The following is a 19314-nucleotide window of genomic DNA, read 5'->3' as shown; positions in this document are numbered from 1 at the left end:
AAAATTAAATACTAAAAAGTTTTCTTACCACAAAAAATCCCAGCTGTTTCTTCTTTCTCGATGTCAGACATGGAAACTGAAACAAAACTCAATATTTATTTCATTTGAAAAAAATAATTATTTTCCCAATCCCTTCATCTTCTATATACTTCCATAATTAGTAAATAATATTCATAATACTTTATCATCAATATGACCTTTTAAAGTGTAGAATTTTAAAAATTTATAGGGAAGATGGACTGCCATCAGGATCATCTTTTTACAATTAATAGCACATGGCCAATTAATAATTTTCTAATAAAATTTTAAAAAGCGAAAACTTACGAGTAGGTTCAGTTTCATCTGTCATTTCTACTTTTATAGAAACACTAGAGGTACTCATATCTGAAACAGGAAAAAAATATATAATTTAGGATAAATCTACAGAATATATATTAAATATAAATAATTAGTTGTTATCCTACAACTTAAGTTCCAAAGGGTTTTATTTGTTAAAACTTTATTATATTTATTTTTGGGACTTTATTTTATAGCCTTTAACCACTTCTTTATTCTTTATAACATCTGAACATTTTGTGCTTTTCTGCCCATTATCAAGTTCTACAATTAAAAATATTTACAACCAACAGTTTTACAATTAACATACAGTTACAATAAACAAAGTTTACATTGCATTTTAATCGCTTAACTTGTACGCTCGAGTTAATTTGATCGTGCTTAACAGGCCAAAATGTGCAAACTCAAGATAATTTGAGCGGCATTCTATTTTATGCTGCTATATTTGTTCACACTGGAATATAATCGAGAATTGAAAATAGCAATGTAATAATAATAAAATAAATAACAATGATTTATTCTTAATAATCCTCTATATATAGCTTTAGCCTATGTTTACATAGGGAGCTAGGTATTATGACCGATATTCAAAATTAAAATTTTGATTATTTTTGTATTTTTTTTGAAAAGAGAATATTATAATAAATTATGTTTTTTTTACATTAAAAAAAAAACTGTGTTAAGGGGTTAATAAAAAAAATTTTATTACACATTAACATACAAATAATTCAATATTTAGCTATATATATATTCACTTCACTAATTTATAGCCATTTACAAACTTAAAAGGTTTTTGATATTAAGCCTAAATTTCTTAGTCATCGTTCTTATTTTTTCCCTAATTTACTATTAATTTGTAGACATAGGTCATCTTAAATGAAATAAATAAAATATATTCCGATGAAATAAAGAATAATGAAATGTATAATATAATAAAGTTTTGAATAAATTAACTTCTGTACAGATTGGAAATAAATAGTTACCAAAATTTCGAAATAATTGAAGACTATCAATCAAAATTTAATTGTTTTCTGCAAATTGATTGACTAGTTCCATGAAAGGTTTGAATTTTATGCAATCAACTGACCACATAATCTAATAAATCATTAATGAATAAAACTAATTTATTAGCTCAGATGGCAAATCATTCACTATTGGATTTTAAAATGCATATCATCATTGATTGAAAATAATTAATCCATATTTGTTGAGTGAACGGACAAAATGTATATTAGATTCATATTGATGAGTTAATAGTTGTCAGTAGATTTATATAATGAGGAGATGATGGTATGGGGTATGCAATATGTAAGTAAAATAACAGGATTAAGGAGATAAAAATATATAATTTACTTAATAATAATAATATTCAGACGGAATTCAGAATTACTAGATTAAAAGGTTTCGGAGTTTGCACCAATTACTGGCCAATGGCTTCCAGGATGTACTAGATGGCAAGCAGGCTCCCCTAGAAGGTTTCTCAGACGGCATAACTTATTTGCTCCCAAAGGATGGGCCAAATTTATGATCTGAAAATTTCTCGCCAATAACTTGCTTGAATGGTATCTAAAAATTCTTACCTCTATCTTGGTAACGAAGATATACAACCACCTTAAATCTAATGCAATGATACCCAGTGAACAACTAGGATACAAAAAAGGAGCTAGGGGTTACAAAGAGCTTTCAGTAATGGATTCCTTCATTGCTGCACAGGAGTCTAAAAGGCAGCGAAACCTTTCAAAGGCGTGGATTGATTACAGGAAGGCTTTTGATTCTGTACCACACATTTGGCTGCTCAAAGTATTGAAATCTATAAGGTCTAAACCAAAGTAAGCAAACTACTCACAAATTTGATGGCAGGCTGGATGACTAACTTAAAAATAGGAGTGACCCATAGTAATAACCAAATAAAAATTATGAGGGATATATACCAAGGAGATTGCCTTAGCCTATTGTGGTTTTTTATGGCGCTGTTCCCACTCAGTCGGATACAGCGGAGGAACAAGGTGGGCTACAAACTCAATACTAAGGACGAGGCAACCACTGTTAGCCACAACTGGTACATGGAAGATCTTAAGCTATATGCAAAAAACAAACAACAATTACAAAGTATGAGTGAAATAGTGTCATCCTATACCAAAGAGATAAGCATGTCATTTAGACTTGATAAAAGCGTGGTGCTGCATGTGAATAAGGGAAAGGTGGTCAATACCCAAGACCTGCGGATAAATGAAGATGAGTGCATCAGGGAACTAGAAGCCAAAGAACAATATAAATATTTAGGTATAGCAGCACCTCAAAATAGCTCGAAAGGATATACAACAAGAGCTAATAACAATATTGAAAATGAGACTATAAAAAATATTGAAGATGCAACTATCTGAAAAACAGAAAATCAAGGCCATCAAAACTTGGGTTATACCAGCGCTAAGCTACAGCTTTGGTATATTACAGTGGTCAAATACCAGTCTACAAGAAATAGATCGTCTTGTGAGAACGACACTCACACAAGAATGGGTCTATCATCCCATATCATCCAAATCCAGACTTTATTTATCCAGGAAAGAAGAAGGACAAGGACTCATAAATATTGAAGAAGCGTGCCGCAAGAAAGAATTATCCCTACGTCGATATTTCCATTCAAAAACCACTAGTGTTTATCAGGCAATCTTTACAATGGATTATGGTCTGACTGCACTGAACCTGAGCAAAGCGGATGAACCAAACATTAGTTCACAAAAAGAATGACAGAACGGAAAAGCAAGTCTCTACCTGGGAGATTCTAAAGCCAACTGAACGAAGCCTCCATAGACAAAGAAAGATCAGTTGAATGGTTAAAAGCTGCAAGGCTATTCTCCAAGACGGAGGGATTTGTGGTTGCTATTCAAGATCAAGTGATTGTCACCAGATCATATAGGAAGCATGTGCTAAAAGACGCAACAGCACCAGATAAGTGTCGATTATGCTCGGTGGTGTTGGAATCAATCCAACATATCACAGGTGGATGTGGAGTGCTGGCTGGTACTGAATACTTACAGAGGCACAACAATGAGGCCAAAATTTTGCATCAGGCCCTGGTGATAAAGTGCAAGTTAATTGAAGATAAGAGCTCTTATTACAAGTACCACCCAAATAGATTCCTCCAAAAAGGTCCTCTCAAGCTCTATTGGGATGAATCAATAATGACGGACCGTATAGTACACCATAATAAGCCAGATATCCTCCTTATAGATCTAAGAAAACTTTTATCGGAATCCCAAACAATAATAATATAAACTCCACTTTGGGAGAAAAACTAAAGAAATATCAGGAATTGGCGATTGAATTGAAGGAACTGTATCACTTAGAGGGAGTTACCACTACTCCAATCATTATATCCATCAATGGACTCTTACCGAAATCCACAGTGGCTGGCATGAATGGTTTGGGAGTGCCTATTGATATACTAAGAGAGGCTCAACAGTCAGTTCTCTTAAACACAGCACGTCTAATGCGAAAGGTTTTAAATATTTGAAAAAAGAAAATAAATAAATAAACAAAATATGAAGGTGGTTGGACTTCTAGGCTCCCCACCTCAGATACTCAACCCACAATAGCAAGAAAAACCGAAAAATATAATAATAATAATGAAGGTCTAACTAACCCGAAGGTTTGGTGCTGATACCACCAATCGTTCTCTATATACATCCTTCTAGTGATGCCACTCCAAACCCAATTCTACTAAATCAGTTTTAATGTAATCCTCCTAATTATGTTTTAGTCTACCCCTTGGACTTTAAAGTGTCGGTTCAATGTTAATTAATTTTTTAGGGATCTGCTCCTTACTAAGCCTTACAACCTTACATGCCCATCTTATATAGTAATGCTATAATATAATTCAATATAAATTTGAATTATATTTACCAAGTGTAGGTCCCTTAATTCAGTGTTGTGTAGTCTTCTAAATTCTCCCATTAATTCATCCTTTTTCGGTTTGAATATTTTATGTAATACTTTATACTTTTCGAAAACCTTAAGACGCTGTTCATCCTTTAGTATAAGAGACCACGTCTCGCATCCATAAAGAACAGTGGGAAGGATAATAGTTTTGTACATAACACTTTTGTACACACACTTTTATTGACGTATTCTAGTGCTAGATCATAAATATACAAATGGAAATTTAGTTGGTAAATATAAGTAAAAAATGATAATTATTTGAAATAAAGTAATGAAAGAAGTATGAAATAAAACATATTTAGGTAAAATATATATTTTACAAACATATTTAATTTCCAATGTATATGTTTTAATTTCCCACTTCTATTATTACTTTATTTTAAATAATCTTCATTTTTTACATATATTTACTAACTAGATTTCCATACATATATTATATAATTTGTTCTTTCCATTTATTTAATTTTAATATTACTCTTCTCATATAGCATTTATATTCTTATATATTCATGTCTGTTAACACTATTTATATATCCATAATGTTAGTTATTTTCTAATCATTCTATATCCTTTTATTGATTATGGTTGTTATCTTGTTCTTGTTCTTAGCCCTGATGAAGGTTAGAAATTCCAACCGAAACGTTGGGACTAATAATTAACTTTTTTGTGTTCTTCATTGACCACATCACTAACCATCTTCTCCTCATTATATTTTGGGTTATGCTGTGTTATTAATTTTACCACAGATTAATTTCACATGGTAGGTGAAAATTTACAAATATTGGATCATCAGAGTTTTCAAAAAATGCTACACTAATAATGATGAAAATTGTTGTCTAATAAGTACAATATAGTTAAAATTTACCTTATGTTACGAACACTCAACAAAGTATTGGATTAAGTTGACTTGATTTGTGTTAACAACCTGGCTCACAGTTACATATTATTTTAAAAAAAAACCCATTGATGATCCATGATCCATGCAAAATGAAATATCAAACAATCATCAGCATGAAATCCTGTGTACAGCTTTAGGAGTGATACAGAGGTTGTAAAATTCCAAGTGTACACTTCACTAAACCATTTTCACACAGTTTTCTGGTCGTACTGTACCAGTAATAATACATATTTTAGATCAATAAATACGGTAGATTTAAAATTTACACTCATGTCACCAACACTCAACAACACCTTGCATTGAATTGGACTGATTTGCAGAAATGACAGCTGATGGAATCGAATCTACAAAATAGGAAAGTGGAATGCTAGAACTCTCAACAGTCCTGGATCATGAGATGAACTGAGAGCAAAACCAAGAACGGGGACCTGGATGATATAGTGGCTGTGCCATGGTTAGGCACAGGTTGAGTTGCAAAGCATGAATATATAGTGGGAATAAACAGGTAGATGCTATTAGGCCTCTAGAAAGTCTCTTAACAGTAGACATATCCGTTTTGAACACCCATGCATCAACAAAAGAGAAAAAAACAGATTTACAGAGCATCTACTATCAGGACATAAAAATAGTGCTCGGAGTGTAAGCCCACTATTGGAGATCGTAGTCTGCATTGCAGAACAAATTATAATGGAGAAAATATAAAAATATTTTTTTAATCATTACTTAACATATTTATTATATTAATTTCAATTACTCATCATTTACATTTTCTTCCGCACCTTTCATTATGTTTATTTTTTATTTACATGAGCACTGTCCAATTTTTAATAATTGTTTTAAATCATTTATATAACTCTTACCTCTACAGTATTATATTTTATCTTCTATTAGTATCAAATAGTATCTACTTATTATTGTTATGTATGTTTCTAGGTTGTTTATTTTATTTTTTCTGAATTTAAGTTGTTAGTTTGTGTATCTTTGCTGACCGCACCCCCGGCCATCTTCTCCTCATATCAATATACAGTCAACTACTAACACCTCATAATAATGGAGAAAGATTATTAAACTTTTCAGAATCTCTAAGTCTCACCATAATATCCGCATAAATCATAAACAGAACTTTTTTACCGGGTTACCGGGGAGCTATTCCATCAAACTTTGTTCATAGTGTGAACAATGTTCAATCATACAGGGCATAAACTCTGATCACTAACTGGTTATCATGAGGTTAAAGTAGCATCTTTACACCAAATAGCACCTTTACACCAAGATAGATGAACTTGTTCACAATATCACTAAACTTACACACAGGACAAAAACAATTGAATCATCGTGGTATGATACAAAAGGATTAATTTATAATGCAAAACAAGAAATATAGAGATGCGAAATCCTATGACAAAAAGTTATAAGGATCGAAAAGCAATAAATATTGCTAAAAGAAGTAGAGGAAATTAAATCTTCAAGAAAAATCAAAACAGTGGAAATTTAAAAAAAAATTAATTGCTTTGCGAGAAGATGTATGGACCTAAGTACAGTGGTTAAAGGTAATAATGAAGTATTGGTCACTGAAGCAAAAATATTTTTTGAGGATCCTAAACCATTAAATAGAAGTGAAGAATGAAGCAATGGAAAATTTTGAGTTATCCAATGTACCACCTGATAATGAGGACATAATAGATACAAAGGTTTTTCATTAGTTAATCTTCAATTTAAAACAAACCAGCAGTAAATCTTACAGTATCAAATAAGACAAATTAAAATACAGTGGTATGTAATTAAACTGGACTAAAATGTTTATTTTGGTAAAAAATAGTTTACGATATGAAGTAGATATTAGGAAGATAATCCGGGTGGCAGTCAATAAAGGTATTAAAATATAAAAAGAAAGCTACTTATTGTCAACCAATGTTACAACAGTTACTATCTTTGTCCCAATCTGACAGCCCTAATGAAGCTCTGCAAAAAAGGGACGAAACGTTGTTTAACAATAAATAGTTTTCTTTTACTATTTTGATACCTTTATTGAGCGCCACCCGGACTATCTTCCTACAATACTATGTTTACTGACTCCTTCAGAGAAATCTAACACTATCATGGACCAAACAGATTCAATTAACATATCCATCAATGATCAACGATTAAAAAAAAAATGTACTGGAGAAATCCAAATTCACATATTCAATACCAAATTTAGATATAGGAGGGTCTTAATTACCTATAAGAATAATAGACATTTTTTCACTTACCAATTCCATCCATCGCAATTCACTTGCTTGCTTAAAATTTCAGGATTTTTTTGGAAATGCTTATTATAATAGAAGGTTTGAAAATAATATTAATAAATAAACAGAGAATTCTTTTATATTTCAAATAAAAGAGAAAAATAAGTAAACATATTACGACTTTGTTCTGTTATAGTAATAATTGCGTATAAATTAATTTATTTTTTTAAAATCTGTAATAGTTAACTATAAATAAATTCTGAGAATCTAATATACTACTCAAAAGCTTGACTAATGAATCTGTCAGTATAAACAGTTGTAGGTTACACATGACCACTGTTGCCAGACTGACTTTAACAACAACAAAGATTATTGCTGTTCCTCTCCTTTTCATTATTAAACCAAAATTATCTTCTCAAATCTTTTAACTTCACTCGTGCTAAATATTTTATTAGCATTTTTTTCAGGCAGAAGGAACTGAATTACAACTTACTTTTATCCTACACGACATTAATCGGACGTGGTCAAAACTAATGGAGTTTATCCTACACGACATTAATCGGACGTGGTCAAAACTAATGGAGAGGGGAAAGAGGGCTGTCCCGAGGCTTTAAAGTGCGGTTGGGAACGGATTCCAAAATCTAGGAAAAAGGTTTCTCCTAATCGCTGTAAAACCAGGTTACACTCCTTTTGGTGATTGTAATTGAATGATAGAAAAATAAATAAAATGAAAGAAGGAAATTTTGTAAAGGAATCAAACTATTTTACGAAGTAAAAAAATATATTTCTTATTTTAGGATATAAAAAAGATTTCTGTATATCTTTTAAAGATTATAATGTTAATGAATACTCCTTAAGTTATAGACCCAACAATAAAATTAAAAATTATTATAGTAAATTGAAGGACAGAATTGATACAAAGAATCAATCTGTATTGACATATAAAATTCTATGTCTAAATTGTCCAGCAATATATATATATAGATGAAACAAAACAATTGTTGGGTGATAGAATGTATCAACACAATAATGATTTTAAAAACAAGCATAAGGATCCCAATAAAACAGTATTAGTGCAGCATATAAGTAAAAACCAGTATACATTCGGTTTTGAAAATAATATGATTTTACATGAAGAAAATAATAAATTATACAGAGAATTTTAAAACAGACACAAGAAATCTGAACCAACACTATGCAGATATTTTATGTAAAATTAATTTATAAAAAATATGGGTTAAATTAATGTTGACAATTATAATTAACCTTGATATGAATTGTAATAATAAAATAAATAGGAAATTTTACCAGAATATAGTTTAAATAAATAAATTAAATGCCTGACCTGAGTGTGGGGAAGGTTACAAATATTGGGATATATTATAATAGTGAAAATTAACTGTGATTTAAAGTTTTAATATGGAGAATTTACAAAATAGGTAATTAGACAAAAGCTAAGTATTGCTTATTAATAAATTTATATGATTCCCTAATGTTTTAATGTCTCATAGGATAATTGTGGACTGAAATTAATGACCTCGGCAGAATAGCCTGCATAAAGTTTTTTTTTTTAATTGATGAGGTTACAAAATAGAATTTAAAGTATGATAATTTATAAATGATATTGTTATTTGTTTAAAATTGTTAAAAATCATATGTATAATAAAAGCTGTTTGTGATAGATTGTCCTTGAGGATGGATGGACGAAACGTCGGACTTGACTGTTTTGAGAATAAAATTGTATAAAATATTATTTTATTTAAACAATACAAACCAGTATCAAGAAAATGTAAAGATCATAAATAAAAATTCTTCTTTAACAAAACAAAAAAATATTTCGTGAATAATAAATGAAGAACTCCTCCTTGATGATAGAAATAGTTCTTTTATCTGACATGTAAAGAAGGCTGTAGATGTAAGCGATAGGACGATGGAGGCAGAAATGCCGTAAAAGAAAGCAGTCTAGTAGATGCCGAGCGATATTGCAGCAATTCTCAACGGTGAAATATGGCGTAGCGGATGCCACGCCTAGGAAAGGAATAGACTCCACCTTCTGGCGTCACTCAGCCTGGAAGCGTATCTCTTCATTATACTTGTCCAAGATCCACACTGGTTTCTTGAGTCAGAAAGTCGGCGCCGTCAGTTGCCGAGTAGGTTGTATAATCCTTGTACTCGTATAATTCTAAGCAGGGCTGGTGAACCTCCCCGGAAGTTCAGTATGAGCCATATGTAAACCAGAATGATTTGTTCATTCTGGTTTCAAACAATCTGCTGCTCATACCGTTCTTTTTCGTGTGTGGTATAAAAATTAGAATTTAACATGGACTGTATTTATTAAAGTGACCTTCAGTACTAATGATCCATTAAGAAAACTTTTTTGAAAAGGACTCAATGCTCAACCGACGAAGCTCCAGGCGTCAGGATGAAAGAAACTAGACACACACTATCATTCTTCACTTATACTGATTTCACTAGATTCTGGTTCTTAATTCTTGAAAAAAATTGTTAGTGTAAAAGAAAAAAATAGACACATCTCAGAATTATACGAGTACAAAGGATTACATGCATGACTACTGTCTGACTCCAATAATCAGCGTGCGTCTTGGACGTAGTTGCCAAACGAAGAGCTGAGCTTAGAAATGGAATCGTAAATCCATCAGCGTTTAAATCACTGACTTTTCATCGGTTTCAATTGTTCAATGAGTTCAAAGAAACCGATGGAATCTTATTATAACCTTTAGCTTGTTACTTTTATTTATAAAATAAACAATTGGTTTCGTAATAATGGGACTTTGGAGTGGAGCGTTATATTGGGAGAATCGATGGTAAAGTTGACTTCCTGGAACAGGAGGTTAAGGCTGTTAAGATCAGAGGACGTATCGTGGATGTGCGATTGACACTAGAGAGGGATGCTCGCAACATGGGAGAAGACGTTTCGGGAGCCTCAGCTAGAATCAAGCCTTCAACATTCGACGGAAGGTCGTCATGGGCAACTAATCTGTGGCAGTTCAAGGCAGTATCCTCGACTGGAAGCTGGAATGGCCAGGGAGGAATGACTGGCCAAATCGTTTTATTTCGAGAGGAGACTGGATATTATTTGGAGTGTGCATGTCAACTTCTGTGAGAAACGTCGGGACTATTTTCACGACAATTTCGAGAAGAGATTGTTTGGCCGTCCTCTGAAGCAGGTACTTGGAGAACGCTTCAGGAAAAGAAGGCAGAATCCTGGGAAACCGATGTAGCAGCTCAAAGCGGAAGTTTCTCGACTGGAGGAGTTGACTAATGTTATGGTCCCAGAGGATGTCCGGGAAAACATGGCTGTCGATATTTTTACTGACAGTTGCATGATTTGGATCTAAAGCAGAGCTTGAGATTAGGGAGACCGAAAACTCTCAATGAAAATTTAGCGTGCGCCCAAGATTTCGAAGTAGTAAAGAAAAGTATACAAAAAGGTTTTGGATACAATATATTCGAAAGCCTAAGAATAAGGGATAGAGACAAAGGTAGAGAGGATAGACGAAGAGAAGATGATAAGAGAAGGACAGTTGATAGAAATGCTGACGATTACAGATGGAGAGAAAGAAGGGAAGGCAATAACTCTTGTCGCAGGAAAGATTACAACTGAAGAAAGGAGGAAAAAATGATAGATATGATGAAAATAAACAGGGAAGAAGGTATAGAAGACGTGAAGAAGAGAGGAAGTATGTGAACAGACATAAAGAATGTAGTAGAAGGGATAAAGATATGATACAAGAAGATAAAAAAATGGGTAATGGAGCTAATAAAAATATTGGAAAAATCAGCAAATAGTAGAAGCATAGAAGTACTAGAGACTAAAAACAAATCAAAAGATCATCATAAGAAACATATTTATAAGAGAGATTCCAAAATCTAGGATGTGAAGAAGGTTCTGTTTGGGAGGAACAATTTTTAAGAAGGTGCAGTGTAAAGGTGTTGTCTGGTCCATCGATTATAATTACATTATCCATGAATTAAAACATGTTTCTGGATAGTGTATAAAAAAAAAGTAACTATAGATTAGTTAAAGTGTTGTGAATATTTTCATAATTTTGCAATAAAATAAAATTGTTTTTGTTTCTTGGCCCAGGTAATACGCTGTGATAGTCTAAAACTTCCTAGTTATTCTTATTTAATTTTACATTTCAATGTACATCTTTTTTATTTTCTCTAATTTACATTGTTCATTTTTATAGAAATTATCATAATTAGCCACACCTTGGTAAAATTTTATTTTGGTAATACATTTGCATAGTTTGTTACCTCATTTAAGTGTTGTTATCTTATTTAGCTATAATGAAGCCCTGTAACATGGGTCGAAACATTGGTTCACATTAAATAGTGTAATCACTATTTGAGTTTTTCTTTGACTGCACCCAGACTATCTTCCTTTTATTATTACATCTTCCAAAAAATAATTATTTAATAGTAGTTAATTATCGAACAAAATCATCTTTAACTAGAATACTTAACATGTTTTATGAACCTCTATCATTTAAAAATTTAGAAAGTCAACAGAAACATGGCAAAAATAGTGGCATTTTTTCTTCAACACAGTTTGCAGTATTTCCCATTTTTGTAACAGCGCAAATGTACCATTTTTGCAAGCGCAAATGTACCATTAAATATTATTTGATTTAAATTATCAATTGTCGTATTTATATCTCATTCTTAACATTACTTGTTCATAGAAACTGATCGACAACATAATTACAGACGTATATGGAAACTGATAGGCCAAGATTTCCATAAAAGAAGATACTATATGGATAATAATCATCCTAGAATCCCTATGATATGTTGTGCTTAGATTTGGATTTAGCAAAGGCTACATTCACAGAATATTTGTCGTAACTTGTAAATTATTGACTGAAAATATTCATTGATATATAGTTCGGCCAAGGAAACAAGAGACGATTAGTAATATTGACCTGTTTAATTATTTAAGAGAAGGCATCTTAAGAAGCTATTAAGAATTTTCTAGAATAAGTCAATTTATTAAAATAAAGCAAATTTTAATATAACTTATGTTTAACAATTTTATTTTTATTTGAAGTCTTTGGCTGTATTGATGTGACACACATAAAATTCCTGGTCCTACCAAAGACAATTCTTTTTACAACCAAAAAAGGTTTTCATTTGGTTTTTCTCCAGGAAATTTACAATGGCAAAATATAGTTCATAAATGTATTTAATTTGCCCGGATCCTTTCATGATACTAATTTGGACAAATTGTAAAGTTTAAAAAAGAAGATATGGCCATAATGGTAAAAAAAATTCTATGTATATCTCTTCTTTTTTTTAAAAATCAAAAATAGAAAAAAAACTATAGAGTTACTATCTTATTTTATTTAATTATAAAACTTAAACTCTCCAACAATGTCTATACTATGTTATTAAACAATGAAACATATATACTGTAATACTTGAAGCCTTGAGATTAAGTTGAGCCCAAAACATAACAAAGGTGTTTGATTCCCTGTGTACTGAACACCTTTTTTCTGTTATGGGCTCAAGTAGTCCACGATTACAGTAATTCATTGATAATTTCAGCTTGAATTCCTACTTTTGTGTGATTCCATTGAATCTGAACCTACTTTATGGCATCAAGGATTAAAATTTCTGTTTGTATCATTAACATATTTTTATCACATAACAATGGTTTTTTTTTTAGATTCTAGGTTCTAAAGTAATTTCAGAAGAAACAAGGTAAAATTTCAATGATAATATAAAAATTGCACCAGAATCAAAATATATATTTATTACATATATTGATAAAAACAATAAAACTAGTAAATAAAAAAATACAATAAATCTTTTAAAATTATAACATCCTCTTTATAAAATATATCATGATCAAAGTATTAAAATAATATAAATATAAATTACATTAACAATTTAACAACATGAAGAAAGGTAACAAATGATTTTCTTTGATTAATAAAATTTAAGAAGGAATTAAATATGTTACTTGAAATAAAATGATCTACCAGCCTGTTGTTATAAGTGGTTGGAGGGCTGTGAGGGGCAGTCAACAATGTTGTAACTTTTACAACAGTTATATATCAGAAGAGTTTCCTGTGAAGATGTCTGTCAAACAATTAATTACATCAATAGCACAGACTGAGGTCTTCTGAGATACAGTTCAACAAATATCTTTAGAAGAAGGGCAAGTCAACATATGTTTTTTTAAATATGCACTTCGTACAGTTTTATAGTCACAGTGGGGACAATGGTGAGGTTTCTCCTCTGTGTGGCGGGCCAATATATGTATTTTTAAAGCAGCGATTTGTGTTGCTTTATAGTCACAATGAGGGCATTGATGAGGCTTCTCACCAGTATGACGTGCCATAATATGCTTTTTCAAATATTGAGCTAAGGTCGCTTTATAATCGCAATGAGGACATTGATGAGGCTTCTCACCAGTGTGAACCATTATATGCTGTTTTAAATTAGCAACTTGTACCGCTCTATAGTCGCAATAAGGACACTGATGTGGCTTTTCGTCAGCATGATGGCCCATTACATGTTTTTTAATTTGTTCGGCTATGGTTGCTTTATAATCACAATGAGGACATTGATGGGGCTTCTCACCTGTATGACGGGCCATTATATGTTTTTTTAAATTAGCATATTGCACTGTTTTATATTCACAATGGGAACACTGATGGGGCTTCTCATTGGTATGACGAGCTGCTATGTGAGTTTTTAAATTACCTAATTGCACTGATTGATAGTCACAATGAGGACATTGATGAGCTTCTCCGCCCCTACGATGGCCCATCATATGCTTCTTTAAATTATACACTGTGACTGCTATGTAATCGCAATAAGGACAGTGATGGAGCTTCTGACCTGGGCGACGAGGAATTATCAATTTCTTCAAAGTGGAATTCATTTTAGCTTTCAAACGTTTTAGACTGATTTTCTCCATTTCATCGACAGAATTTGTGGTATCTAAAAACATAAATATTATAATAATAAAATTTAAAACAAATAATTTCAGAGAAATTAAAAACGTATATTATTTCATGACAAAGAAATTTAGTCAATTTAAAGGTTAAATATTTTTTATCATTAATTACTGAATAGTTTGAAGTAAACTAAATACAAAAAATTTCAGTAAAAATAGCTATACTAGTCCATCCGCTTCATCTCGGCAACTAGAACTGGTACCTTTCCTTACCAGCTATACTGATCCATCAGCCCAGCCCTTCATCTCAGCAACCAGTATAGCTGATCCCGTCTCTCCAGTTCTAGTCCATCTGCTTAGTCTCAGCTACTAGAACTGTTACCTATCCTTATCAGCTTATTAGTCCATCCACTTCATATCAGCAACTAGTAAGCTGGCTCCTCTCTCAACAGTTTTAGTCCGTCCGATTTATCTCGGCAACTAGAACTGTTACTCTACCTTCTACCTAGACCCTCTCCTCTATCTGCTCATCCCCAGGCACGGGTTGTTCCTTACTTACTAAATTACTGAATAGGCCTTGTTGAGGGTCTTCTGTAGAGTGGTTATCAGGCTGGAGAGCTGTCTAAGACCAACTAACCTCACTCACTCATAAGACAACCTCGACACTGACAACCTACCAAGGTGCTTGAAAAGAAGATGGCCTTCTAATGTAAAAACATTATTAGAGTGCTACCAATTGGTAGTTTCTCTACAGACCTGTATTACTTCATTATAAACTTACAGAAAATTTACTAAATGTATTATTATGTACAGTTATAAATCTTAATAAAGATATAAAAAAAATTAAATTTTAACAATGCTAAATTTAATAAAGTTAAATTTAAGCTAATTAAGTTGATTTGCCTCACCACTTTCAATCTCTTGTTCCTCCTCTTCTTTAATACTATCACTGAGAACTGCAACAAAAACCAATAATCATTACATATGAGATACTTCTTGAATACTATTGAGAAACTGAAAAAATGAATAATGTGTAATATATTCAAATTACTAGGTTAATTAATATTGTTTTAGTTCATATATCCACAACAAGAAACATGTGTTTTTAATGTTTCTTGAAATACAGTTTTACTTAAACTAATTGTAAATTAAAACGAACAATCTTAGACACAAAGGCTCTATCCTATCTTATTCTAATTATATCTACCTTATCTCTAAATATATATCTATCTACTTATTACTAACTTATAATCTAATCTACAATTAAAATACATACAATTGTTATCTATGTTGAAAAGTGAAGAATGACACGTGCGTACTTGCACTCAGCTGGTCGTGGCAGAGAGAGAGAAATATCTCTTCTCAATACACAGTTTTTCAACTTAACTTAGCTCACAGAAAAACCAAAAATACACTAGACTTTACATCAATGTCCATTCATTAAAAAATCATCCAACAGCAGAACATATGATTTTTCGGGTGATCCATTGGTATAATTCCAAATTAGTTATGAAGATATAATATAAAAGTATAAATATATAGAAAGATTTAATTGATATAAATAAATCTGAACTACTCAAAAATGATAACAAATAAGTCCGAAAAAATACAATTTCTTTTATATTACTGTTAACAGAAATGACAATTACAACTTTAAACAATAGTATAGGGTTAGAAAGAGAGTAATTTCAGTTTTTTAGTGTGAAATAAAACTCTATAGTTTCTATAGAAAAAATGAACTTTAATCAGTTCTGGCAATGACCAGATTCTCCACACAAGTCCTGAGCATCTGTGGCTAGTGCCCTCACTCATCCTCCACTGCCTTTTAATATCAGTGACATGGTTGAAAGAGAAGTTTCGGGAGTTCTGCCCAACTCAAGAAATATGAATTTCTTTATACTGAACATCGTAATTCTTAACAAGTCCAAGACGTTTTATATCATTTTCAATTGTTATGTGTGATATCTTCAACTATTTAGCTATCTCTCTCAAAATGAATATTTGACAATTTGATTCAATTATGGCTTTCATTTTGTCATAATCAACTTCAGAAGGTGAATGAGAACATTGGTTATCTTTTAATGAAAAAACTTTAAAACCAATTCTGACATGCATTATGTTAAACAATAAACACAATAAACTTTACATATCTCTCTTACCTTTATGAAAATAAAAAAGTAAAATGTGTTAGAAATGTTTATTTCGAACTCCAAGTTGCACTGAAAGCTATAAACAAAATTACACAGAACTTTTGTCATCATTAACTTAAAGGGTTTTTTTTACAGTTGACTCTAATGACCTCGTCAATTTTTGGCTGCCCGAACCAGCCTTCTCCATGCTTGCCTAGATAGGGCTACTGCTTTCCAGTCTTCCGCATCTTTATCGTTTCTGTCTATTTATCTGGTTTTTGTCCTCCCACTTGGTCTCTTGCCTACTATACCGGCATTCATGGTTGTGTAGAGGCGCCCTGATGGATTGCTTCCTTCCACATGTCCTTCCCATCTTATCCTCCTTACCTTCATATCATGAGATATTGACTGACCATTCTCTGCAAGCAGTTCACTGATACTTCTTCTCCTCAATGTTATGTTAAGGCTCACATATATTAGGGTAACCTAAAGTATTAACAACAAAAACTTAAAAAGAAAAAAATTCTAACATTGGCAAAAGAATAATGAAACAAACATAACACAATCTACTGGTGCAAACCGAAAATACTTTCTTGCCGACTCTATAAATAGAGTTTTGTTGGTCTGGTGGTAAAAGTGATGAAGTTCTATTTATGTGAATGTCACTCGATCATTTTTACCTTTAATCAGACAAAACCAAAATTCATTTTTTAATGGTTTAGAATAGCATCGTTTGTATACCAGATTGACAATTAAAATATTAATTAAGGTAAAAATTTCTTACCATCATCTGGGACAATCACATCTCCCTCTTGTTTCACATGAACAAGTCCGCCCACTGGAATATGAATAATATTTTTAACAAGATAGAATCAGGAAATATTTCATTACACATACAAAAAATTTAATGAGAAAATATAAACTCAGTTTATTTGAATTTCAAGTAAGTAAATTAATCAAGTTAACAATAAGAAAACAATTGTAGTTATTTTTAAAAATAAGGTAACACATAACAACAAAATGAATAATAGCAAGTTAGATTTATTTATTTAAAACTCTCTTTTTCTTAGGACTACATCTGGACAAACAACTGATATATAATCCTCCTACAAGACTAAAAAGACAGGAAACTGCTTGTCAATTCCGACTATTACAATATTAACTAGACAAACAGTCTAAACTTCCAATCCATTATAAAAGACTGATCTACTTGCCTATAATAAGGCCTATCTGGACATACGGAGGTGAGCTTTGAAGCTCCACTAAACCATCAAATTCCTCTTGCATCCAATTCTTACAGTCCAAAATACTTCATTAAATCCTTAATGCTCCTTACTTGGTCACAAATCAAGTCATCCATCAGGACCTCAATATTCCATATGTTGCCGATTTGGCCATAACTAGATACCAATCCTTCCATGATAAACTTCCCAACCACCCACCCAAGCCCACTTGTTTCTATCCTTCAATACCCGATAATCCCCTTGGCATCTGAAGAGAAGATGGCCCCAAAACCTTCTTATCTAGTAACATAATTGGAATTTTATCAATAGGTAGATTCTCCACATGTTTGTACTATGTTATTTTATATCCAACAGCAATTTTACTTGTCTATTATTTTATACAGTTGTAAATAACAATAAATAAAAAAAAAGTTTTAAAGACTCGAATAATTCAGCGAAATTCAATTCATTAATTAATTCAAGCACAAAATACTGTTGTATAATAATAATAACATTTAATATAACATTTGTTGTATAAACAAAATAACTGTTATAGTATTAAGTGAGTTTATTCTGTCTGTGTTGTTGTTATATAATGATTTTTTGAGCGAATGGCTAATTTTTAAAATTGATGGTTAAAATTACCTCGAGTGCTTCAAAATAATGATAAATATTTTAAGTATCCTCGACTTTTTGTTGGTTTCATATCATATCGTGTGTAATAAAATACAAAAGTGTTAATACTTAAAAAATTAAAAATGTTAAAATGAAAAATAATTTATAATTTAGACTTACTTTTAATTAAATATAATTAAAAATTATTTAAAATTTTTAAAAATTATAATTACCATAAGACCAAAAACTTAAAATAGAAATACAATATTTTTAATACGTACATCTGTATGTATGTATTAAATATTTCATACACTGTTCTTGGAAATTTCAGGAATACTGTGTCCCCCTCTTCAGCATTATATATTTCATTGTTGGTTTTAAAACGAGTACATTTAATATATCAAAATTATCATTATAAAAATAAATTTTCATTAAATAAATCAAAAATTTGTATCCTTTATTGTCTTAACACTTTTTTATTTTTCAACAGTCCAACGTTTCGGCCATTTTAGCAATCCTCAAGGACATCTTCAATTATAATTTCTTCCTCACATTAATTTAAAGTTACTTTTGCAGGCTATTCTGCCCAGGTCATTTCCTTTATTATAAGTTAAAAGCCTATTTTTTAAAATTTAAAATCATTAATAAAAAATCATTGGTGAAAAATAAAAAAGTATTGAGACAATAAAGGTTGTTTTCTTTGGTTATTTTTTTTTAAATATTAAATTATTTTTTAAATTCGTTTTTGGAATAAATAGGAAATATTAAGTCATTATAAATTTGGCTAATGTCAATAGAATAACAAATCTCATGATAGATACTTATAACACAATTATTTTTGATTATTTGTACCAGATTGTATTATTTAATGCGCAGAATAACCTTAAATATTAATATTAAAACTTGTCTACGTTATTATATAGATAGATGTGACATACATTAAAATGTCATACAAATAGAAATTGATACTTTCATAGAGAACTTATTGTTCAACCTTTATTTTGTATCAATACAA

The 19314-nt window shown here is 31.1% G+C and overlaps 1 protein-coding gene and 1 long non-coding RNA gene across 2 annotated transcripts in view; both read right to left on the bottom strand.

Annotated features, from left to right (window-relative positions):
- Window positions 1-28: 28 nt before the first annotated feature.
- LOC112210009 (uncharacterized) lies at window positions 29-7888 on the bottom strand. Its single transcript, XR_010843944.1, has 3 exons — window positions 7426-7888; window positions 325-384; window positions 29-76 (listed from the first exon to the last, which is right to left on the bottom strand). It is a non-coding gene; the product is annotated as an uncharacterized lncRNA (long non-coding RNA).
- A 5266-nt stretch (window positions 7889-13154) lies between these two features.
- Window positions 13155-19314, bottom strand: part of LOC106687041 (zinc finger protein 711) — a gene marked incomplete in the record, with an annotated part of 16631 nt that continues 10471 nt past the window's right edge. Inside the window, 3 exon segments of the mRNA XM_024363659.2 lie at window positions 13155-14376; window positions 15241-15288; window positions 17246-17299. Coding sequence (XP_024219427.2) covers window positions 13565-14376; window positions 15241-15288; window positions 17246-17299 — 914 coding nt within the window.

The sequence above is a fragment of the Halyomorpha halys genome, unplaced genomic scaffold, assembly GCF_000696795.3.
Source record: "Halyomorpha halys isolate HHAL.00 unplaced genomic scaffold, Hhal_1.1 Scaffold909.1, whole genome shotgun sequence".
In the NCBI taxonomy this organism is placed as follows: domain Eukaryota; kingdom Metazoa; phylum Arthropoda; class Insecta; order Hemiptera; family Pentatomidae; genus Halyomorpha; species Halyomorpha halys.
Note: the sequence above shows the minus strand (reverse complement) of the source record. Positions and strands in the feature narration are given on the sequence as shown.